Genomic DNA, 23,978 nt, shown 5'->3' on the forward strand with positions numbered 1-23,978 from the left:
CCCCTTCTGTTAGCACGAGTTTTTGAACTGCCGAAAAGGACTCTGGTCCAACCGCCGGTTGTAGGAAACATTTTGTCCCTGATGCTACTTCCGGACTAACCCGGCCCCGCCCAAAATGGCGCCGGTGTCAATGAGAACTTACGAACACCTCGTGGTATTTTTAGCTAATAAAACTTGATATTCTGAGATATGTATATGATCCTTTGTACACTTGACGAGAAAGAGGGAGGGTTCACTCGACGAACATGTAAAAGGATCCCGTTAAAAATGTTGGTTCCAATGTACGATTTATTATATTTTTGTAACTGATACATAACCTCGCTGGTGACACACGCCCACGGTATGCATTCAGGAAATTTGATTGCAACTAGTCTGACTGTGCTTCCAATTATGAAATAAATGCCCCTTGATCCCTCACCTATTGATAGACCTTTTTAGTTTCCTGCAAAATGACTAAATAAACCCTTTTTTTGTTTTTAATGCTGCAAAATAGCCCCCCCTTACTGTACGTACTTCAGCCATCGCCGTGTCCGGCCAAATACGATTGCACCCTCATATCTACATGCTGAACGATTGTGCAAATAAAGGTTTTCCAAATTATGAACAGGTATTGCATGCTTTTTTTAAATGTTGGATCAGCGGGAGAGTTTTTCTGTGCACCCTGCTTTGCTCTCTCTTTAAGGTTATTAGAAGATGGTTGCCCAGCCCCGGATGGAGGATCGAATCTAAGACACGATACTCTGCCTCCAAGTATGCGACTGGCTCAGGAACTAACACATGGAGAAGGACCTCGACTTCTGAGGACGGGTAAAGTGAAGCGGTGTAAATGGTAGAATGTTATAAAGGCACGGCACTAAAAGGTACTAGGGAACAGAATTGGCCGAAGAGCTGATATGCCTTAGAACATCACGGCGTTGAAAGAGATTTAAGGACCCCGATAGCTAGATACACCTACCAACCAGATACCTCGCACTAAGTGCTTCTGATTTTTTTAACGTTTCCCTACACACGGCCTATAAGGACACACTGCCCCCCCCCCCCCCTGGCTTCAGAAACCAAGACCCCAGGGATTCTACCCCGAGGAGATAAGACGAGTATGAGGTAAGTAAAGGACTTTCGTGCCCATGCATTTGATATGCTCGAATGTTGTCCCCCTCCCTTCCCCTCTTTTCCTCCCTCTACAGGTTACATTGGAAATCACGACCGAGGTATGGTGAAGATCTGAAGCCTCGCCATGTCTGATACATGAAGCGGACTAACGCTGCAAGGTGGCACCTAAGCACACCCACAAACTGCTCTTGTAACGAAAGAGCCAATAAGTTGTATGATATGATGAAACACGGTCACCCCTAATCCGTGTTGCGTGAATGGGCACATGTCACGTATGTCTGAAACTATGTGAGAATGTTTTTGAGTGACTGAAGCGTTGACTTAACTGGTCAAAGGACCGAGAGTGCGAGAAGTGTGACACAATGGTGCCTTTTACTCAATGCATGTCCCCTGTACCCGGCCTAATGCTCGTCCGTCCCAAACTGCATGCTTTCGAAATTCTAACACAGGCCCGTAATGTCTTATGTTGTGTAATGCGCTGAATAGCCTATCTTAATACACTGCCACCCCCAATGTCGCACGTGTACTATTTAGCCTATTGTTGCACATCTCTCTCTCTCTCTCTCTCTCTCTCTCTCCTCCACACTCTCACTCTTCCGAACGACTAGCACCTAATTGGCAAACCGCCACCCCTGGTGCATCCCCCAATTGGCTCCAAATACCGCAAGTATTTGCACAAAATTTGTCCTAAATAAAATCACCCTGATGCCGTGTCACTACCTCTCCTTTCTGCTAAAAATTGATGAAACCTAGAATTGGCCAAAAGGGAAAGGACAGGTAAGACGACTGAGGTTCCCTAATCTGACCCGTAATAAGGGAACTACATGTCAGTGGCTTCTATGATAAAAAAATGCCTCAGATAACGCGACCTTCCCTGTCCCGAATTGTCTCAATACCCAAGCAGTAAAAATGATCGAAACATCCCCACCTTCCCAGAACACCCTCAGTTTTGTATCAGCTGCCCCGGACGAGAGTTTTAAAACTGTCCCTCACCCCCGGTTGTAAGAGATGGGTCGACTTACGACTAACACAGGCCAGCCGTTGTTCCTAGAAATGATTTGTTGATGAGCAAAGCTACGGAGTTTAGAATTCGAGAAATGTCACTGAACGCTTGCCAACCGAACTGTGACCTTCTGCTAGATAACGCCCTCATGACACGAAGCAAGACGATAGTCCCTCACCACAGTTTGCTATGTCCTTAGTTGTTTTCCATAAGACCCCGGTTTTCAATGAAGTAGTCAGGTTGTAAGAGGCTATGTAGGAATTAGAATGATGTTTGCAAAGTTAGGATTAGACCGAAGTGAAGAAATTGTTGCAATAAACCCTGTTGAAAGAAAATGTTTAGCTGAAAGGTAGGATGCATTGATAGAATGGAAAAGTGTTTAGCCTATGTTCGTTCCTCAGTAAGATACCTATCAGACCATGGTGATAGCACGTTGCACTTTTTCGTAAAGTATAAAGCCCTGGAGAACGGTATAGCTTCATAAGGCTCGTATTAGGGAAGTGGGTCTCTGCCAGAAGAACTGACGTAACTGTAATAAACAAAATGCAATGAATAGGTACCAGATCTCGTACCACGACAATGAATGTAACACCGACAAACACCAAAGAAATAGTTACGAAGGAAAGTTATAGTAAATCCAGCAAGCCCATCATCAATTATTTATATGTTGGTTGTGAACCCCAATATAACGGATGTTTCTCATTTGCTTGAAGCTGGGAGAGAACTAGACTTATGTGATTACCTTCCTCTGCCAATTCTCTAAAGACTGTCTTTTCAAACTCATTTAAGGGTACCACTGTCGGAGGAGAGAGAGACCGGATGTGGGAGGACGCGGCCTGACTACAGATCGTGGAACATCTGCGACATTGGCCAAGGCGAGACCGCGACAGTAAGGAGTTGCAGGACGAGGCACTGTTTCCGACAAAATGAGAGGAAAGGGCTGACCTGATGCCCCTGCTCGACGATCAACATGTGCCGAAAAGTCCCCGCTCTCTGAACTCGGTCATGGGCCCGCCTACCAAAATTTTCCGTCCCCCTGGTCTGTTCCCAATCTGGCCCTGCTCCATCCCCTTTTTCTCCGACCTACCCTAAAGACTACTCGCACACCCCCTTCTTCCACCTGAACTTTTTGACAATCGACTCAAAGGGACGCAGGGCGAAAAGGACCTTTTTGACCAGGAAAGCGAGGAAAAGGTCATGCCCTGCAACGCGGAGCCTAGAATAGAGCTGGACTCATAGCTCCACCGCCGGTGCTCCACCGTGCCAACAGAAGACGACAAAGAATGCTGAGAACTCACTAATAATGGTCCATGACAATAGGACCTCCCCTTCGAACAAAGACACCCTGATTATTGTTTTTACTACGTCTCATTTCTCTCCCAGCCACCGTTGTATTGATTATGCTCCAACCAAATATGAACAGAACTTACATATGTAATAACCTATCAGTTCACATTCCGAATGACTATAAGTATCTATGAAATATACTCAATGCTCTCACTACAGAATCGTTTTTGTCCGATATTGCATTACTATGACTTTCCTGCAAACGAGTTTATCGATAGACCCGCCTCCTAAGACGAAAGATTTTAAATGTAATGTTTATAGCTCCTTCAACGGGGTTCCTACTTCTTTACTTATGACCGCCACAGTAGACATGGATAGGAAATAGGCCAGCAAGATGTCTTGGATATGTTAAAGGGAGGACTGTGGAAAATTAGTACGGTTTGGTAAACATTATCTGCGCCATCTTGCCTTTTCCCCTGATGCCACACTTTTTGTCGTGCGCACCCGCCATTTTAGGTGCCTCGATCAGAACCACCCTCTGCACGCCACTGGCCCCCAGCACAGCCCTTCGCCCTCACAAACCCCCCCCGCTCTCGCATGCCTTGGGTCATAAACCCCTCTTCAGCGCAGCTCTGCCTCAGAACCCCATCCTGTTCCCAGCGCAACACCTTCCTTCATTCCTTTCATGGTCCCAGGCCCTTTGATACAAACCCCCTTTCCTGTGTGCCCGTTTGTCTTCCTCGTTCCCAGGCCGCCACCTAGCTCTGCGGATACTGTTTATTGCCCCCCGTACAGTAGGAAGCTTCCCCCAATTAAAGGACCCTCGAATTGATCAAAGCCCCCACCCTATGATATCCGATCAACCCCACACATTCCGTGAATCGGCGGAATGTCCAGCTGCGCGATAATCATCACCTATTGTGACCGGGGTGGGGACTTCGACTGTAAATGTGTGTGGGAACGGGCCTGAAGGGGAGATTCCGAGGATGTCCTTTCATACTTCAAAGCATTACAAGAATGTGTTACCTGCAATAAAATTCATAAACTGTGTATAAGAGGCCAGGCCTCAGAGATGCGGTTAGAGCACCTCGTGACGATACTGGCTGTCTGAACTGATGTGTTCTCCTCCGGAGAGAATAAACCTTGTTTCCTGCCTTCCAGTCTCCAGCGCCTGCCTCTTCATTAATTAATATTTTGTGGGTTAAAGAGGCGATACCGCCGGGCAAATATTGATTGTCCCTGACCTGTTTTTACAGTAATCTAGAGGTTTCCTGAGACTTGTTAAAGTTCCTAAGAAAATGGAGAGACAGGCAGGCAGCATTTAGAGGTTTCCTGAGAACTTGTTATACTTATTTAGTGATAGAGATACAGGCAGCATCCAGAGGTTTCCTTTTGGGGAATTTAAATATTAAAATACAGGATTATGTTGGCTAAATCGGACAACAACACAAAACTGGTGTCCATTTTTGTCCCATGCTTCAGTGGAGTTCTGGACTTGCCTTTTACTAATTGTTACCAAATCTCAAAAATCTGGGAACAGTATTGGTCCTATCATGCAATGTGACCAAGGAATAGATATCGTCTTCATGGCTCCCCTACTATGGTTAGGAAATCCAATGCAGCACAAACGACACCTATTGCAGCGGTTTGTGGCTCGATTTAAGAGCGTTATTCCTGTGACATTTGTCCATATAGAATACAAGGTCCATCCCAATGATGAACTGAGCTAATCTCGAACACTGAATCTAAAGAAAGCGTAAACAGTCCATGCTCACATACTGAAACTGGAGCAAATATTTACATCAGTGCAATCGGAGGTAGTGCAGGGTCCACTGACCTGAACTGTGACATGAATGTACCCCGCACAACATTTAATGCACATGTGATCGGCCTATTATGACGCAGCATCATCTCAACCACATAACACATTTGACTGATAGAGCACAAATCACTGCTGCCGAGATTCCTCACTCCCACCAACCCAAATCCTACCATGAGCAAAAAAGTTATAATACAGTAATGCCACAGGACAAATATACTTTTTATTTTGTCACATATTAATGAAAAATACAAATCCCACAGAGAACACCCCCAAAACAGAAATCCTGAACCCCTTTCACAGTAGTCTCCGTTCATAACAGTCACACATTCATCTAGCAGGTGAATTAGCAAAAGGTGCTCTCGTATTACCAGCAAAACTTTTCGCCTCCCTGATTATTACATTGTAATAGAGAACAAAGGTTTGTGCCTCTCAAAAGCTCCTACGCGGATGCACAGTGGTGCTATGTAATAACGATCTTTCAAGTTAAAGATCACTGTGAAGTTCTCTTGGGTGGCAACTCATGGTCCAGAAGAAGCTTTGGCACTTTGCTACAAAAATCTAGAGATATCGGAATTAGTAGGGGAGTACTCCCTCTTCAGAACTTCAACCGGATTAGAATATATTTCTGCACCATGGGGAAAATGTACAGACTCCTTCATGAAAACTGCACTTATACAATGCCTGAAAATTACAAAGGCAGCTTATAAATATGCACAAACAATGACAGCCTGAAAGAGATATCAAGGACCCTTCTCCCAGCCCTATTCCTACTTACCAACCCCCCACCTCCCATCAGTCCAGCAGAGATTAGCATAATCTCTCCCAATCTTGGCCTCGGAAAGATCCAAAGCTCCCTGCAAATCCACATCCTTTGCTGTGATCATAGGCAAAGAAAGAAACACTCGGAAGTCAAAGTCACTTTGTGCAAAATAAAATGCAGCTGCAAAAGCAATAGCCACAAAAATAAATAATTGATTGTTTCTGTTCAGAAGAAGAAACAGCAGCACCATCAGCATCTTCCAAATGAGAAGCTTAAATAAGATATCTTATGAGGTGGGAGCAGAGGGGCGGCCATGGGCAAACCTTAGAAGCAAAAGAAACAACAAAAAGTAGAGTACATTTAAAAATATTCCTTGGAAGCTTTCCGCTTAGAATGTCTTGGGATGGAGTTCCAAATACTCTTCAGTGGATAGATCAGTGAAAAGTTGTAGACGGAGCAGATCAACAATCTGTTCCAATGGCTTTGCTGTCAAATTGGGTAAAACCCAAAAGGGAATTGGTCCAATGTGTTAATTTGGTCATGAGAAGCACAACAAAATCCAAAACTGAACATTGACACAGGAAGCAAAATATTTGGAAAAAGAAGCAAAACCACCAATGACTACAAAAATTGCCATTTAAATTAAAAAAAGACATCACCATTTCTAAAACAAAAGTAGGGAAAAAGAAAATTGCAGCAATAAAATGTTTGCATAAATGTTGAGCATATTGTGGCTTCTGCAAACAGGATTTATTTTTTCATTTACAATATGGCCCAAAAACCGAAGCGGACCACTAATCCATAAAAAAGTTGGGTTTTTTTCACAATAGAGTTTTTTCTTGTATTTTTTTGTATTTCATAAATATTTTTTAAAAAGGTGCTTGAGTGTGTAGTCAAACCGTTGAACTCTACAGTAATTGTTTAAGTTGGCAACAGCAACCTCGGAAGAGGGCCAGTGAAGGAGGACAATGAACACGTTATAAAACACACGCACCCACAAATATTAAAGCTGGTATCTGGCACAGATGTTCTGGATAGGGTGATAATGCCATTTGAAAATAAAAAAAAAACTGGTCAAGTCCTACACATATGGACGGCTATATCTAACTTTCCATCTCCTGGATCTCATTCGGAAGAAAAAGTACATGACCATCAGGAATAAAGAGGAGGCAACATACAGAACCACGCACAGGCTCATGTCAATGTTCGAAAACCCGATCCCCAAGAAGGAGATCGATTTTTTATCCTCTTCCTGCACAGCCAGCTTTTCTATTCCCCATTTACTGTTGTCTTTAGGGCCGAGATGGTTATGTTGCACTAATTTATCCGGGATCTCAGGCTTCAGTTGGAAAGCATCTTTGGAATCCTGGACTGCATTGTTGTCCTTCCCACTTTTGTTCTTTTTCAAGGTTTCGTCTTTTTTTTCGTCCTCCGCCATGTTTTCAGACTGCTTCTCGTCGGTCTCCTCTACTGTGAACAGGTCGGACGCATTGTCGATGCTGTAGAAATGCTTCAGGAAGGCCAGCACCTCTGCTTCATTCCAGCTGTGTGGTTCCTGTTCTCCACGGCACAAGGGACAGAGATCGTGGGTCGGCCACTGAACTTTGGGAAACTTGGGATCCTCGCTTGGGGCACCTGGGTAGTAAAGTACACAAAATAGTTCAATGCACAAGCTGAACGCTGTTACTTCAATTACAATAATTTCTGCTACAATGCAAGTAACATGTTTTCAATAGTAAGGTCCCTCTAAAGCAACTGTGAACCACCTGTTCATTACAGAAAATTGAATTACTAGTGTGTGTTTTCCCAATCCCTGGTAAAAAAACATGTGAATGATTAGCCACAAAAAGTACGTAAACGAGTGGCAAAGACATTCCATCACTTGTAATTCCATTTGAAGATTAAGCTTTGCCCTTCAATCGAATTGGTGACAACGCCTAGTATGAAGCACATGCACACAGACACACAAAGGCAACTGTATCCACAGTAAACTCACAGTAATCCACACAAAAAATATAAACTCAACCCTTACAGGCGCACCGGGTGGGGTGGGGTTTTTTGTGGGCCACATTAAAAGCATTCGGGATTAAAGAAAAACAATTACGATGGATCCAATCTCTATATGATAATCCAATGGGGAAGGTTTCCTATATGGGAAAATGCTCTTCTTTGTTCCCTATCAAAAGAGGGACAAGGCAAGGGTGTCCTTTATCACCTCTACTTTTTGCTCTTGCAATAGAGCCTTTCTTAATTGCTCTACAACATCAAACTTTAATTTCCCCTCTTTTTAACGGATTAGAGAAATTGGATATCACGGTATATGCTGACGACATAGCTGTTTTCACCCCTGACGTTGCTAAGACTATGGAGGGTATATTAAAAGAAGCTGGCATTTATGGCTCAGTTTCTGGCTACAAACTCAATTCCACCAAAACCCAAGTAGTCATGAACTATCAAGCTACTACCCCCGTCTTTGGAATTAGCGATATAGCCACCTACTTAGGTGTCAAAATCTGTGCGGATATTGATTCCATAGTAGGATTGAATTATGAGCCCTTATTAAAAGAAACTGCTATGCAACTTAAGAGATGGCATAAACTCCCTATCAATATCATTGGTCGAATAAATTTAATAAAAATGAAAATCTTGCCTAAATTCCTGTATCTGTTTCGCACAATCCCCCTACGTGTCAATAACTCTTTCTTTTCCAGGTTAGAAGGCATAATTGGCAGCTTTATATGGGGGTATAAAAAGGCCCGGCGTGCTCTATCATTACTTAAACTTCCCTTTAGTCAAGGTGGACTGTTACTTCCGGACTTCAAATTATATTATTGGTCTGCATTTTTGACTCGGATCCGCAGCTTAGTCGCTCTGGATAAATGCACATATTTTCACAAGTTTTTACTAGGACTAGACGTCAATATGTTTGTGTATAGGATGAACGACCCCAATTATTTTAAAAGGGTAAAATTCAAGACCATTAAGGATACTATGAGCATTTGGCGATCTATTATGGCTAAATGCAATACCTCTCTTTTTCATAGCCAAACACCTATTTGGGGCAACCCCGGATTTCCTAATATTTTTCATGATGTAGCTTGTCAAGTGTTTTTAAACTATGGTATTAGATCTCTGGGGGATTTATATGACAATCTTGGCTTTATGGCTTTTGATAAAATGAAACTATGCTACAACCTACCAGAAACAGCTAGGTTTAAGTATTATCAGATCAGAGATTATCTGGTGAAAAAAATAGAACTTACCATAATCCCAGAATCTGAGATATGGGACTGCATTTATAGGGATGATGATAAATCTCTCATAAGTTTGGGCTACAAGCTCTTTTCTGATCTCAAGACCAGTGACTTTACCATTTTAACCGAGAAATGGAATAGGAAACTGGCCATAAATATCCCTACAGATCTGATTACTAAAACACTTATAAGCCTAAACAGAACAGTGCTATCATCCAGCTTAAAACTGCAGATGTTTAAAACAATATGTCAATTATATTATACGCCGGACAGGATACTTAAATGGTCAACAAATAATACTTACTCAGACAAAACGAAATGCCCTAAATGTGATCTGAGGGGGGCTGATATTGTTCACATGTTCCGTACTTGCCCTTATCTTAAGGAATATTGGGAAGGAATAACTAAGGTTATTACTGAGAGGCTGGAGCAACCTTTTTTACTCTCAAATACAGACGTTTGCGTAGGCATTAGTGGGGGGGATAGGTTTAAAGATCTGCTGAATGTTTTAATTACTTGTGGAAGGCTAATTGTTGCTAGAGCTTGGATTGAAAAGAACCCACCAATAGTTCTAGAATGGTGGAGGTTAGTAACTGAAACTTATAGTATGGAAGTCGCTATTGCAGATTCTAGAGGAGTGCAGGCCAGGCGAAAAATTGACAGAATATGGGGCCTATTTATGTCTTAGTAGGTCTGTCAAAAAAAAAAAAAAAAAAAAAAAAACAAGTTTTCCTTTATTGTATGCCTTGCACTGTACAAGTAATGCTACGTTTATCTTTATTTGAATGTAATTATGGAATATTGATATCTTCTAATTTTTGCTTCTGTTTTCTTTTGTTGGAAAATGAATTGTCTATGATTGTTTATGTGACCCTTTGATGCAAATAAAAAATTCTTAAAAAAAAAAAAAAAAAAACCCTTACAGGCGTAAGAAAAAGTTGTTGAGAATGTTTTGCACCCAAGTCTGAAAACATGCTCAAAATGAAATGAAAAGGTGTTTAACATCAGGTTTACGAGGATTTTGAATGCGTTGTATAAGGTCCAATAATAAAAAGTGAAAATTAGCACACGTATAACATAGTAGACTTAAACCACTATAGACGCAAAATGAGGATGAGTGTAGAAGACCACCGTACTGTGGTGAAAAGAAACAACACTTCTTATCGGAGGCACCGAAAGTCATCGACTCTTGGGGATTCACTCATGTCTTGAAGTGATCTTTAGTGTAACAAACACAACACAAGCACTGATTCAAAGGTGTCTGCAATGAGCAAAACCGACTCAAGTTCAGAACCCAGCCATGACAGGATAAGATGGATTTTTACTACAAAGCAATTTTTGAGGACATTCAGCATGAATAAACCAGTCTAGGATTGGCTTTGATAGATCAGCTTATCAGTCTAGTGGATTTAAAGGAACCATGTCCATGCATTACAGCTTCCAGGAGTGATACAACTGTCAAACTTCCACTTTGGTCAACAAACGCCATGTGCCTCCTAGCTGATATTATAGAGTGGTATGGATGCACTATTGTGTCGTACCCTGACGACACACAGACAGCTAATTGTGACTTTGTCCTAAAACTCAGCAGAATCAGTGTAACGCCTGCACGCATGCCTGGCTATTTGGATGAGCTTCAGCTGTCTTAAACTGAATACGGGTACAACTGAGATTACGTATTCTTTGGAAACAACCATCCTTCTGGTGGTGGCCTGAAATTTTAGGGCCTCTTCCTACGCCCAAGCCCAAAGTAAAAAATTCTAGGCACATGGTTCAATTCTAAAATGTCACTCGAAAGCCAAATCGTAAGCCTAGCAGGACAGTGTTTTGGGAACTTGAAATCACTGAAACATTTTTAGAGAATCTCTTTTAAGGCCCTCTGCTACTGCCACAGAATTCTTAATAGCCAATATCCCAGATACCTCTACCCTATGATCTCCACCTACTGCCCTAACCATAAGAGATCTGAGGTCAGCAAACACCTCGCTAGCAATCATCCCTAGAATTAAAAAAGCACATAGGAGGATGTTCATTTAGTTTACTAGCAGCAAACAAATGTGAAACTAATTACCTCTCTTATTCAGGCAGGAGAAGTCAGAAATCTCGTTTATTAAAAAACAGAAAATCTGTGTTTTTCGATACATTTAGCCGGGCACTCCAGTTTTTGTCGCTGGATACAGAGGACATGAAACCGCGCACTGGGACACTTCTTGTGACGCAACAATGCACTTTCAAAAACACCTTATTATTTACAAAACTCCTTATTATCACTATGCCCGGTCTAGAACTTGTGAACACAAAATGTACAGCACAGAATCTGCACCGATCACAATCAATCATTACATTAAGAATGGTGGTGGGACACTGAAGCAGCAGAAGTGCATTCACCAAGAAGTTATATCAGTCAAGAGAAAAGGGCCAAATGTAATTCTAAGTATACAAGTTTAACTTGCAACAACAGAACGATGAATCCTTCTCATCGTGAAACGGTCAAAGAATACTTACGTATATTGAGAGATGGAGGGATTTTGAGTGATGCAGGATCCGAGAACATATTTTAAGAAAACACAACAAGTTATATTCACAGCTATACAAAAGAATCTAAACAATGGAAGCTATGACAAAAAAGCTAAATGAATCAAATGGGGGTCTAGTAAAGAATATATATCTGTCAGTTCAGTGGACAGGAGTATTAGCTCATATACTCCAAGTCAAACATCAAACTGCAGCACTGGCTAGCACTATAAAAGAAATATGGCAAAGGTTACCCAGACTTTTGGAAAAAATGAGTAGGCTGGTGTTATTAGCTTGCTCACAAGAAGAAGAAAAATAAGATGATGTTACAAAGAATAAAGAAAACTACCAGTCTGACACTCATGAAACATGTTATACTGTTACTGTAAACAACTTCTCTCTGCAGCCCGGCAGCTCACCCGTATTTGTGCCTTTACCAAGCACGATATGCATTGTTAAGGTAACTAAATATATACAGAGAGTTTAGAGGTGGGCAGAGTTAAAGGGGGCTTAGTATAATTCTAGGGTTGGTAACGTAATTTTATGGTGTAGGGGTGGAAAAGAAATGTTATGGCGTAGAGGTGGGTGGTGGTAAGTATACTTTTAGGGTTATGCAGTGGTAAAGCTAGTTTTAGGGTTTAGGGATGGGTAGAGGTAAAGAGTTGTAAGGGTAATTTTAAGGGTTTAGGGTGGGTAGCGGTTAAGGGTGGTAAGGGAAATAATATGAGGGTTTAGGGGTGTAAGGGTAATAGGAGGGTTTAGGTGTGGGTAATTCTACGTTTATGGGTGGGTAGTGGTAAAGGATGGCATGGGTAATTTTGAGGTTTAGGGGTGGTGAGGGTATTTTTAAGTTTAATTGGTAGGTAGTGGAAAAGGGTGGTTAGGAGTCATTTTTTTTAAAGGAGAGTTCCCCCCCCCCCGAAAAAACAATACGGGTGTTACTTACCTTATCATACTAACCATGAGTGGTAAAGGCATGTGAGGTAAGGCATCTGAGTGGAAAAGGTATGTGATGTAAGGGCATGCATTGTACTGAAATACACAACTGATGTAACTTTCTGAATTGTGAACAGCTGGTATGAGGTCGCACTGTGATATTTGTAACTAGATCTTCAGCACAGATATCTCTGATGGATTTAGGTGATTTTTTTTATTCTATCACCAGGCTGGCAATCCCCTTTAAATTTAGCAGCATAAAAGTCATACATTGTTCATCTAAGAGATATATTCACCTATATGTGTCTATTCGCCCTTCTATCGATGGGGAGTTAAAAGTCTAACTCTCCCGTCTCAGTAGCCCTCCAGATTTCTTTTTCCAAGCATGGAAAGAACGAAAGCAATACATTTCAACATCACAAGTGAATAGCTGAAATAGTCTAATGCGATAAAACTATAGTAACAGGTGAATAACTTTCGATTCTAGCAACTGACCCATCATAGTCATGTTTTTGCATTAGATGGCAAATAAGCACATTTGGCCACATTAACATTCCTCACTCATGCCTGGAACTCGACCTAGAGTTTGCCCCAATGTCTTCTTAAAGAGTTAGGTTTTCAGCATCCTACTGAAGGTGGTTTTTGGGCTCTCAGAGCAAAATTGAAGTTGTTCAATAATATTAGGCCCTGCGTATCCAGGGCCCTGTCCCTGTGTTAATGGTTGGGAGAGGATGTAGCTTTGCGGCTAGAGCGGTCGACCTCGAAGCTGGGGAACTGGGTTCGAGTCTCGGCAATGACGCTCAACATCCTGTGATTCTGGGCAAATCACTTAACCTCCCCGTGCCTAACAAAAATGATGAATGTGTCCATCTGTAACGAAACTGGTGCTCATGTAAAGCGCTCTGATACCCGATGTCCCGGGTCTAGTTGATGAACAAAGGTTCCGAACTGATACTTAGTGGGGGCAGCTTCGGAGGGTGATACAGGAAAAACTTGCAGAAGGCCTTATGCTTCGTGCGTAGGGTCTTGCCTTGAATCCTGTATACCATATGGTATGAATGCAGGCTTTCGGTGTAGACCAGAAGTGGTCTCGGGTTGACAGTACAGATTGCCTGCGTTTTGAACCCATTGCAGACTGGCAGCAGCCAGCATGTTCTGTAGCCCTGTGTATGCCACAATGCATTACTCCGGTTTAGCCAAAGAGGACTGTCCTCTTCATCAAAGAGTGTTGAATTTCCTTTGAGCACTGGCAATTGGAATTTGGTTAGTAAGGGTTGCATTTATTTAGGACTTACACACAGCTAATATGATGAAAAATAAAAGCCCCCTAAGCCTTGGGATCTTAGAACTAGGTAACCCAGAGTAAAGTAGAAGGGCGGAACATAGTGAGATCACACTAGTACCCAACAGCAACAAGACTGTACGGGGAAGTTTGGCTCCTATGCAATCTTGGATGGGACATAAATACAGAAAGACTGAGTATGTAGATATGTATAAGCAGGACTTCTGCATCATCCTTTGTAAACGTGCCCTCTCTTTCAGAGGAAAGTGAATAAGATTGGGCGGCACAGGAAATAACTGTATGTGGTCAAGCGAAGAGATACACTTCACTGGAATGGGGCTAAACAGAGCTCAACAGTGCTTAGAAGGTGCACAAGCGCATTCCAGGATTTTTTCTATGCGTACGTCTGCACACAGAGCCTGTCATTTGCAAGAACGAAAACGCACATTTTGATTAAGATTCTACGCCTGGACGCCGCGCACCGCGCATTGACCGCTCACCTCCTGACACAGCTTTCCTTCAGCCTCCACGCCTCCGCGCCTCCACGCCTCGCCGGACCCGCTCCGCGGGTCCCGCTTCGTGGCTTGAGGCTCTGTGCAGCTTGGGGGATTTATTTTACTAACTCTGACACCGGCAGGGCTGCGAGGGTAGGGCGGAGGACTCCATTGTCCAGGAGTCTCCGCGCGCCCATCTCCAGCTGGGCTCCTCTCCCTGCCGGCCGCGCCCCCAACAAGCAGGATTTAACGAGCCTCAGCAGGCTGATCTGTGGATTCTACGCCTGGACGCCGCGCACCGCGCATTGACCGCTCACCTCCTGACACAGCTTTCCTTCAGCCTTCCTTCAGCCTCCACGCCTCGCCGGACCCGCTCCGCGGGTCCCGCTTCGTGGCTTGAGGCTCTGTGCAGCTTGGGGGATTTATTTTACTAACTCTGACACCAGCAGGGCTGCGAGGGTAGGGCGGAGGACTCCATTGTCCAGGAGTCTCCGCGCGCCCATCTCCAGCTGGGCTCCTCTCCCTGCCGGCCACGCCCCCTCGGTGCAACCCTTAAAAAGAACTATTACTCCCGCGGCGCGGGAGCGCGCGGGAGAAGCCCGGGACAAGGGCGGGACAAGGGCGGGACCGTCTGTGGCCGTCCGGGGCCGAGGGAGGCCGGGCTGGGCCAGGTTATTTTTATTTCATCTTACAATTTATAACGGTTCGGGGTACTGTGTTGTGACTTTGCTACCGTTTATTACTTGTTTTGTAGCTTTAACACTTATTGATTGGAACCGTCATGAGTCACTCCGCCCCTCCTGGTGTAGGAACTTCTGCTTTGGGTCCTTTGGATAAATTCTTTAAAAAAACCTTAAAGGATTTAGATAGGGACTTACTCCTAGCGGAAAGAAGGGCAGAACGTCGCCGCTCCGTTGAGCAGTTAAAGAAAATCTCACTGCACTCACAATCAGTCCTAAATTCCACCCATGAGACTGTCGCCCAAGGGCTGAGCACAACTGAGGACGACACCACTGACATTATCCAATCTCCAAACATTTTCAGATTTCCAAGTATCTCCCCGCTTTGTGCCGCTGATAACAGTGGTGGAAACTCTAGTCACTTGCCATTGGACCACTCGAGCCTTTTGGTATTAAATTCTCCAACTGGCAATGTAATTGGTCTAGATCCATGTCCTACGCTGCCCAATTGCCAATCAGGGGGCACATATCCTTGTGTGCCCACAGCCTCAACGAGTAAATGTAATAGTAGTCTTAAGCCTGAAGAGGCTAAAAGGATTGTGCACTCCCCTCCAAGGAAAAGACGAAGGAAGGGTGGGGTTAAAAGGAAAGGTCATAATGCCCTAATCTCTTCACCTGCCCTGCATAAGTCTAATATTGAGCTGGGGCCCTCACTAATTGTACCCTCAGAGGTTTCAGACACACAGGTGACGGTAACTTCGGAGTCACCCAGAGAAGAGGTTCATGAGCTGTCCTACGCCAACATTGAGAAGCTAATTAAATCTTACATGCTTCCTGTGTTGGAACGTGTTAGGCTACTGGGTGATAAGTTAGATCGTATATTGGCTAATACCGACCCTGTCCATGCATCTAGTGGGGTCATGGCTATTGGCCCGTCGTCCAGTCGTCCTGGTTTACCTCAGGGTAATGGTACCTTGACTACCATTTCTAGTGTACCAACCAAAAGCGCTTCAAAAAAGGCTACTGTAAACACCAATATAGTACCAGCTATAGCTACTACAACTTCTGTAGTGGTGAATAGTGTGAAAGAAAAGCCCAGGGTGGTTCTGAATAAACCTGTTGAGAAGGGTATGGCACAATATACAAGGAAAGGGATGGGTAAAACAGTCAACCCCTCTGGTCCATCTAATAAACCCCAACCCCTTCCCCAAAAGATCAATGTTGACTTGCCACCGGATTCTTCAAACTATGTGATTGTTATGACGGGTGTGCCTCCGGTTGCGGAAGGGGACAGGGAAAATAATGATAGTTTAAAAAACAAAGTCATTTTCTGGCTGAAAACAAATAGGCCCCTCCCCTCACATCTTAATGGGGACATTGTTACAGTCAGAAGATGCAGGTGGGTAGGGATCCGCCCCAAGGACATAGAGGGGGATATAATTATTATTAACTTTAGGGATCATAAGGTTGTTTCCCATCTGTCCGATTGGTATGTAGGTAGTAATGAGGGAGGGATTTCTACAAAGAACCTTACATACTTTTATCCTGAAACCCTGATTAATCCGACAGACCAACCATCTGGAAACAATCCTATCAAAACTAAAAACCCTCTCAGATGGACCAACTTTTCCAATAATTATCACGGATTCCAATTTAACCCCGAGGTGCAGTATCGCTCTTATATGCAATCCAATTACAACTGTCCTGTTCAGACCCCAGGCTGGGCTAAGATCACCACCCAGTTAAGGGGCCCCCCACCTCCACCGGACCAAATATTTCCCAACCACATCCAACAACCACCTGCCTTTATGCCTTTTGCTCCGACAATGCCACAACAGCAGTTAAGCTCCTTGTCAGTTTATCCCCCCCCAAATAGGCCTACCCGGCCCCATGAATTCTGGAATATCCCTCTAAAAAATTTGTATGATCCGTTGTCCTGGTTATCGACAAACGATTGACCAGCACGCTTATCTCGGGTTGAAGTTCCTGAATCTGTGGGATTTGGGGGCGGTAATGTATGCTGCACATTAACCAGCATACCCGGAAATATGGTAGTCTATCCTCAACCTCCCACGGAGGACTGTTCCAACTATAGTGGTGAGCGAGAAACATCAACTCCTGTATTTCCTCCTGTGTTGGTTGATGATGTGGATATTGTAAATGGTGGTTCCGGCTCTCTGTGTCATGTAGGGCCTAAGTGTTTGTCAAATGGTGGTCAGGCTATAGTTACATCGGGGCATGTTATTTCCATTCCTTTGTCTGATGTGTTCACACCTAACGTTGTAACTGAAACGAGTGATATTCTATGTAAAAAGGGTACCACCCTGGGTTGCTGGAATGTTGCGGGTATTGCATCTTGTATTAATGTTCCTGATTGGGTGGACTTTATTCGACGGGGTGACGTATGGTCATTTCAGGAGACCTGGGCAACTGAAGCTGTGTATTTCCCAGGCTTCCTGAATTTTAATAAACTAGCAGTCAGAGGTCACAGAGGTAGGGCTATGGGGGGGCTTATTATATGGGTTCGTCAGGTAGCAGGTGTGTCTGTGAAGGAAGTCTTTATAGACTGTCCAGATATCCTGATAATTACTGTGAAATCTAGTAGTGGGTTGGATTTACTGCTTATTAATGTATATGTTAGAGGGCTATCTGGTGGCAGAGTTTCTTCGACACTTACCTGCTTGGATGGCTTCTTGGGTTCCACACAACTAGCGGGTTATGTGGTCGTTATGGTGGATCTTAATACTTGTTTTGAACCCCTAGGTTTAGAGGATGGCATATTGACCGAGGAGGAGGATCAGACCTGGGGGATTCCCCAACTCGACCTACCCCCTATTGTCAAATGGACCCAGGCAGCTACATTTATAAAAGGTCTTTGTTTAAATTGAGGCCTGCGTGCCCTTAATGGGCGAGTCAACTCCGATAGGGAGGGAAACAACACGTTTTTTAATGGCAGACACGCTAGCCGCATCGATTATATCCTAGTTGATATTAAAATGTGGCACGTAGTCCAGGATATGTCCATCAAACCGCGTCCAGAAAGTGACCATGAACCACTCATAGCGGAACTGAAGGATTCCAGCTTTGAAGGGCCGGTTGATCCACAGCTTAACCCTGTACAAGAGGCAGTGGTATTAACAAATGACCTAAGGAGGGTGCGCTGGCCAAAGGTTGCTGTAGATATTGATGCACGAGCTAAAATTAGGTCTTTGGTTTCAAACTCACTGATGGAAATTGATATCTGTGAAAAGCAGGATTCGACACTTTCAAAAGTCACAGATATTCATGCTGGTTTATTTCTCTCCCTAAAAACCTTGTTTGTAAAAATGGTTGCTGTTCACGGGGCCAGGGGGAAGGGCAAGAAGCCAGCAAATTGGTATAATGAAACTTGTCGGAAATCTCAGTTATCCTTGTTTAAGGCTCTGAAGTCAAAGAACCAAGTCCTAATTAAAAAATGTAGGAAGGAATATAAAGTAGTTAAATTCCGGGCCAAAGCCGCTTGGGACGAGGAGCGCTGGTGCCTCTTAGCTGAGGCATGTGGTGCCAGGAACCTACAACATTTCTGGCACCTACTCAGGTGGGGACAGTCCCATGATGACCGTCCCGGCCCAGCGTCCATTGAACAAAGCAAATGGGTGTCATATTTTGAGGCACAATTCAGTTGTCTTGGTAACATACAAGATTCCATTAACTGGCCTATTTCCTGTGACACTTTAGTGTTTACAGCCAACGAGGTTGAATTAGTCCTAAAAGCTATCCCAAGAGGGAAAGCACCAGGTCCCGACTGTATACCTGCGGACCTTTTTCAACAGGACCATGATTTATGGATACCGTACTTAGTACGACTGGCAAACGCGTTGGCCATGGGTGCTAGGATCCCGGATTCATGGGCAGGTGCTGAAATATTGCCCATATTTAAGAAGGGTGATCGGTCGGTTCCTTCTAACTACCGACCGATCAGCTTAATTGATGCGGTCCAGAAAATAATTAGCCGTCTTGTCCTTTTAAGGGTCCAGGCATGGATTGAGGATTTTAACATCCTTACTCCTCTCCAAGCTGGGTTTAGACCCCGTGTGAGCACTTTGGACCAGGCGTTTCGATTCATGTTATTGCATTGGAAGACGGTAACCTTGGGCAAGGGCAACCTATATGCTGCCTTTGTGGATCTACGGTCAGCTTTTGACCTTGTCCCAAGGGCAGGGTTATGGAATTGCCTTTTAGATCTGGGTATGCCTCCCGCTCTGGTGCGCCTTATAGTGAACCTCCACGCTGAGACGTATGCTTTTGTGCGTTGGGGCAAACCGGGCGAAGTGACAGAAAAATTTTCGGTGGCCAAGGGGGTCAGGCAGGGTTGCGTCTTAGCGCCTACCTTGTTCTCTCTATACATTAACAGAGTTACGAAATATTTTGATAATTTTCCAACGGATGCACCAACCCTGGCAGGCATGAAAATCCCCCTGCTCATGTTCGCTGACGATACTTTCCTGATTTCAAGAACCCGTCAGGGCCTCCAACGTGCACTGACAAGGTTCGAGAGTTTCTGCAGCGACCATGAGCTGGAGGTGAATGTCTCAAAAACCAAATTTATGGTTTTAAGGGGGCGCAAACGAGTTACTGCTAGGGTTTTTATGGGGGGTGTCCCCCTGGAGCAAACCAAGCACTTTACCTATCTGGGTGTCACTTTCAGTGACACCCTGAGTTGGTCCCATCAGATCGAGCTCATGGCCCTGAAACACCAACAGCTGGGCGGAGCACTGATTAAAGAACACAAAAGATCTTACACAAGGCCAATGTCCCCTCTTTTGAAGATTTATGGTGGTAAGGTTCTCTCAGCCATTCTTTACGGCGCGGAGCTTTGGGGCAGTTGTAATCTGAAACCATTAAAGCTTGTCCAAAATAAATTTTTAAGACTGTCTATAGGTCTTCCCCAGTCGACTCCAACTATTCCACTTCTCTACGATCTGGGATGTCAACCAGTGGAGGCCCAAGCGAGATTCCGGCCAGTTGCATTTTGGCGTCGTTTATGGACAACGCCTGAACTTCACCATTATGCAGCAGCATGCCTGGAGGTCAAAAACAGTTCTGGTGCTTCTAGTGTAGGCTGGTTCAGAGATCTTAAATCCATCCTTCTAGCCCTGGGCCTCGGTGAACTGTGGTACTCGCCCGAGTTAGCTAGTTTTCCCTCCAAAAAGGATTTAAAGAGATGTTATTGGGAATGGGTGACCCATAATACGTTCATGGAATCAAATCCTAGCAGCCTCACTGGACTGTTCCTCGTACATAAGGATATACCCAAGTTAGAGGGGTTCTGGGATATTATATCCAAATCTTTGGATCGTAAATTATTCTTTCAGTTTAGATGCGGTTCTCTCCCAATAGGGGAGTTTGTTCAAAACTGGGGTACCGAAAAGTTGTGTTACTGCCCTAAATGCAAAGATACTCGGGAAAGTTTGGATCATTTATTGTATGTGTGTCCGCTATATTCTGCTCCCAGAGCCAAATGGTTAAAACCCGTATGCCGGCAGCTAGGAACTAGACTGGCTGTTGAAGCAACCAGACTGTTAAAAACAAATTTGGACCAACTTATTGTTGTAGGGGTTGCGAAGTTCCTTGGATGGGCCTGGGTTCTTAGATGCAGGTTTCTTAACAATATCAAATAGTAGGAGTCTTTTTAGCACATTTTAATTGATGATGTAACGTCTCATGTGTGTTATTACTTAAATTTTTTATATCTATGTTCAAGAAGCTGATTAGCTTGTCAAATGATTTAATAATTCTATTAATTGTTCAAATGTATTTATTGTATTTTTTATGTCTTTTATGATGAACTAATCGAATAAAGACTTCTTGACTAGATTAAGAGTACGTGTTGAAAGCATGGTCAACAAAGCTGTGGTCAAAGAGGAAACAGTAGACAATGCAGCAATCACCAACGGAAGTGACAAAAGGATCTTCACAGAACCCACTTTTTCATGCAACCTATTTAGGTATCAACTGGCTAAACCACAGTAACTACATGAAAGCAGAGGGCATCATGTTCTAAAGGATGGAGCCGCCTTCCACCCTCTCATCCTTTGAGGCACAGAAATAAACATCCTTTCTTTTCTTGAATCTTGTCGGCAGAGAATGGGCACTCAGGAACCAAATTTACAAATTCCAAATCTCCTCTCAAGGTGGAAAAGTTATGTGGAGTACAGGCATTTTAAGAGCTTTACTGGGGCTAATTAACACTTCCTCACCAATTATGGGGAGATAAACCATGGCAAAAGATTGAGTTAGGATCATGTATCAAATGGCTCATTCCAAAACATTTCCCTTGCCCTACTAGTCGGGTCAAAGTACCGGAGAGGAAACCCCTCAACAGTTGTAGCTGGGAGGAAATACCCCAGAGAGAATGTAAATTTTAAAATAGGCTTTACAACAACGAGATTTTTTCACTTAGTTGCAACAGTAAAATTATTTTCAAAATGTTGATAGACGTACCAGGAAATGCCCAAAAAGTGTAAACGCTCAATCCTAAAACTCATCAACATGAGACATGCAATAGAACATATTAAGCTGGCCTTCGGGTGTAGGCGTTATACCCTACTTAAACTTGTAGATTATGCTAATTATTTTATTACTGCTATGTTGAACGTACCGGATACTTCTTGTCTCAACAATGGATGATAACAGCACATCATATGAAGCTACGTAACATCCAATGCTGGAGAATGCTTTTACTCTGCAAACTCTATTACATTTTTATACAAGTGTGAGATTAGTTATGATCACGCTTTTAGTAAGCTAGATATTGGTCTATTTATATCTTGAAAAGGCTTTCTGGGAAGAAAGGAATCATCCAAAGTCTGCAGCAATTACACCATCAGCTACTTGTGGTAGGATTCAGAGGCAGGGCATTTTATTCCTAGAAAGGTGCATTGTTAGCTGATCAAATTAAAAGACTATAACAAAACTATTTTTCTGTGTGGCGACAACATTCACTGTTGGTATTCAATTCTATTATTTCATTACTGTTTTAATTGTTGATGTAAATGAAGGAGCAAGAACACCAGAACTATCTTTGAGATTGACTGACAGTAACACTTTAAAGAAGAAGAAAAAAAGCCTGCTTGTAAAAATCCTGAAAAGCAATGCCCAGGTTTAGGCACATATTAGAAACATTGATCATTGCACTGGAAAGAAACTCAATGCCAACATCTCTTCTACATCTGAGCTGACACTGCTTTCATTAATCACTGCTCAGAATGAATACTCGGGGCCACCATTAGAGGCAGAAATGGCATCCATTATTGCAGCATTACTCAGACTTGCGTTTCTATGCACTCAGCACAAGTGTATGGCGATTTGGAATTCGAGAAAGACATGAAGTAATTCAGGTAAAATCATCCAGCCATGCATTGGAAGGAAGCGCTCATGGACGGCATTATTGCGCGCCTCCGCAATCTCATGTTGGATTTGAGTGGATTTATTCTGACCGTGTATGTGTGTCCTCATAGTGCATCAACCTGCTTTGTGTGACACAAAAGTAAGAAGGTGTATAGGAAATACAAATAAACTAGAGATGGACTGAAAATGCTGAACTTTCAGTTCCCATAAATAACTCTTTGGGGGGTGTTTTTTTAAATATTGTTCAGAATTTCAATAGTTTGGTTCCAGATAAATATGAGAAGCCAGCCTATTCCATAAACCGGCACTTGACTGACTCCAGGTTGTGTTTTGGGTCTTTCGTGCAGCATTACGGGGTAAATGCTAGCCCGTAACATTTATTTCAAAGCTCGACTTTTTAAAGTAGGTCATTCCAGACAGAATGTAGCACCTTGAAGAGCATCCTTTATTCAACACGGGTCAGAGAGGGGGGAGGGGACAGGAGGGAATCACATGTTATCACCTGGGCTCAACAACTCTGCAGCCGACTATGTGCGCTTACAGGCATATTTCAGACCAGCAACTCTAAATAGACCATAGTCAACTGAGTATCCCCAAGGATGAGAAATGTCCTCCGCCTGGGTGAATACTCTTTCAAGGTTTAAAGGGAAGGAAGCAGGCATAAATCTTACATCCAACAGACTTGCTACCTACGAAACCTTTTAACCAACTGCCCCCCTTCCTACGATCTTGTATCCCTACCTCACAATCACATCTATGTACTTGCATGTGTGTTTCTAAATATGAAGGTGGCACAGATTTGTGCAAGAAACATTACAATGAAACAGCATTAAAAGAGGAAAGAGGGACTGAGGACACTTAGGGAGTGTGTGCTACCTGAGACTTGGGAAGGAGTATTTAGAATCCACTCAATGGAGAGGAGAGAAAGAGCATATCAGGCTGCGACTTGGGAGCACAGAAGGAGAACTTGTTATTCTGAGGTTTGATGTTTTTGCCATGGAGCATGTGGCGAGTCAGAGAGATCTGCTTCCAGAAGAAGGGAACCCTTCTGCAACGCGTCTTTGCTGTGGAGGTAAGCAGGCGGACACAAAGGCCGCGCCTTGGAGTTAATGTGTGTAATTATGAGGATGAGTTTAGCTTTCAGCAGGAATTTGAGCAGGTGAATGATGGGGTTGGTTTAAGTGATCAAACTTTTCCTCTCCAACAGTAAACTCTTGCTCCAGACTGGTGGACCGCTTCTACAAGGGCCATGGTATTTATTTATAAAGTTTTATATAGCGCAAACTTGACCCTAGAGGGTAAGTCTTGTGTACACGACCAGACGTAGTTCCTTCCCATGTATCTTTGAAATTACTGAAACTTGCACCATAGTCATGTTTGAAGAAGTAGTTTTGGATAAGGCAAGAGGAGGAGTTATTTTTTATGCATGATTAAAGGTTGGAATACA

General features: G+C 43.4%; 1 protein-coding gene across 1 annotated transcript in view; it reads right to left on the reverse strand.

The window, feature by feature from the left end:
• Nucleotides 1–5,423: 5,423 nt before the first annotated feature.
• QSOX2 (quiescin sulfhydryl oxidase 2) overlaps nt 5,424–23,978 on the reverse strand; it is a 284,089-nt gene continuing 265,534 nt past the window's right edge. Inside the window, exon 12 of the mRNA XM_078641895.1 lies at nt 5,424–7,617. Coding sequence (XP_078498021.1) covers nt 7,064–7,617 — 554 coding nt within the window. The 3' untranslated portion in view covers nt 5,424–7,063. The remainder of the gene's footprint in view (nt 7,618–23,978) is intronic.

The sequence above is a fragment of the Lissotriton helveticus genome, chromosome 5_1 (assembly GCF_964261635.1).
Source record: "Lissotriton helveticus chromosome 5_1, aLisHel1.1, whole genome shotgun sequence".
NCBI classification, from domain to species: domain Eukaryota; kingdom Metazoa; phylum Chordata; class Amphibia; order Caudata; family Salamandridae; genus Lissotriton; species Lissotriton helveticus.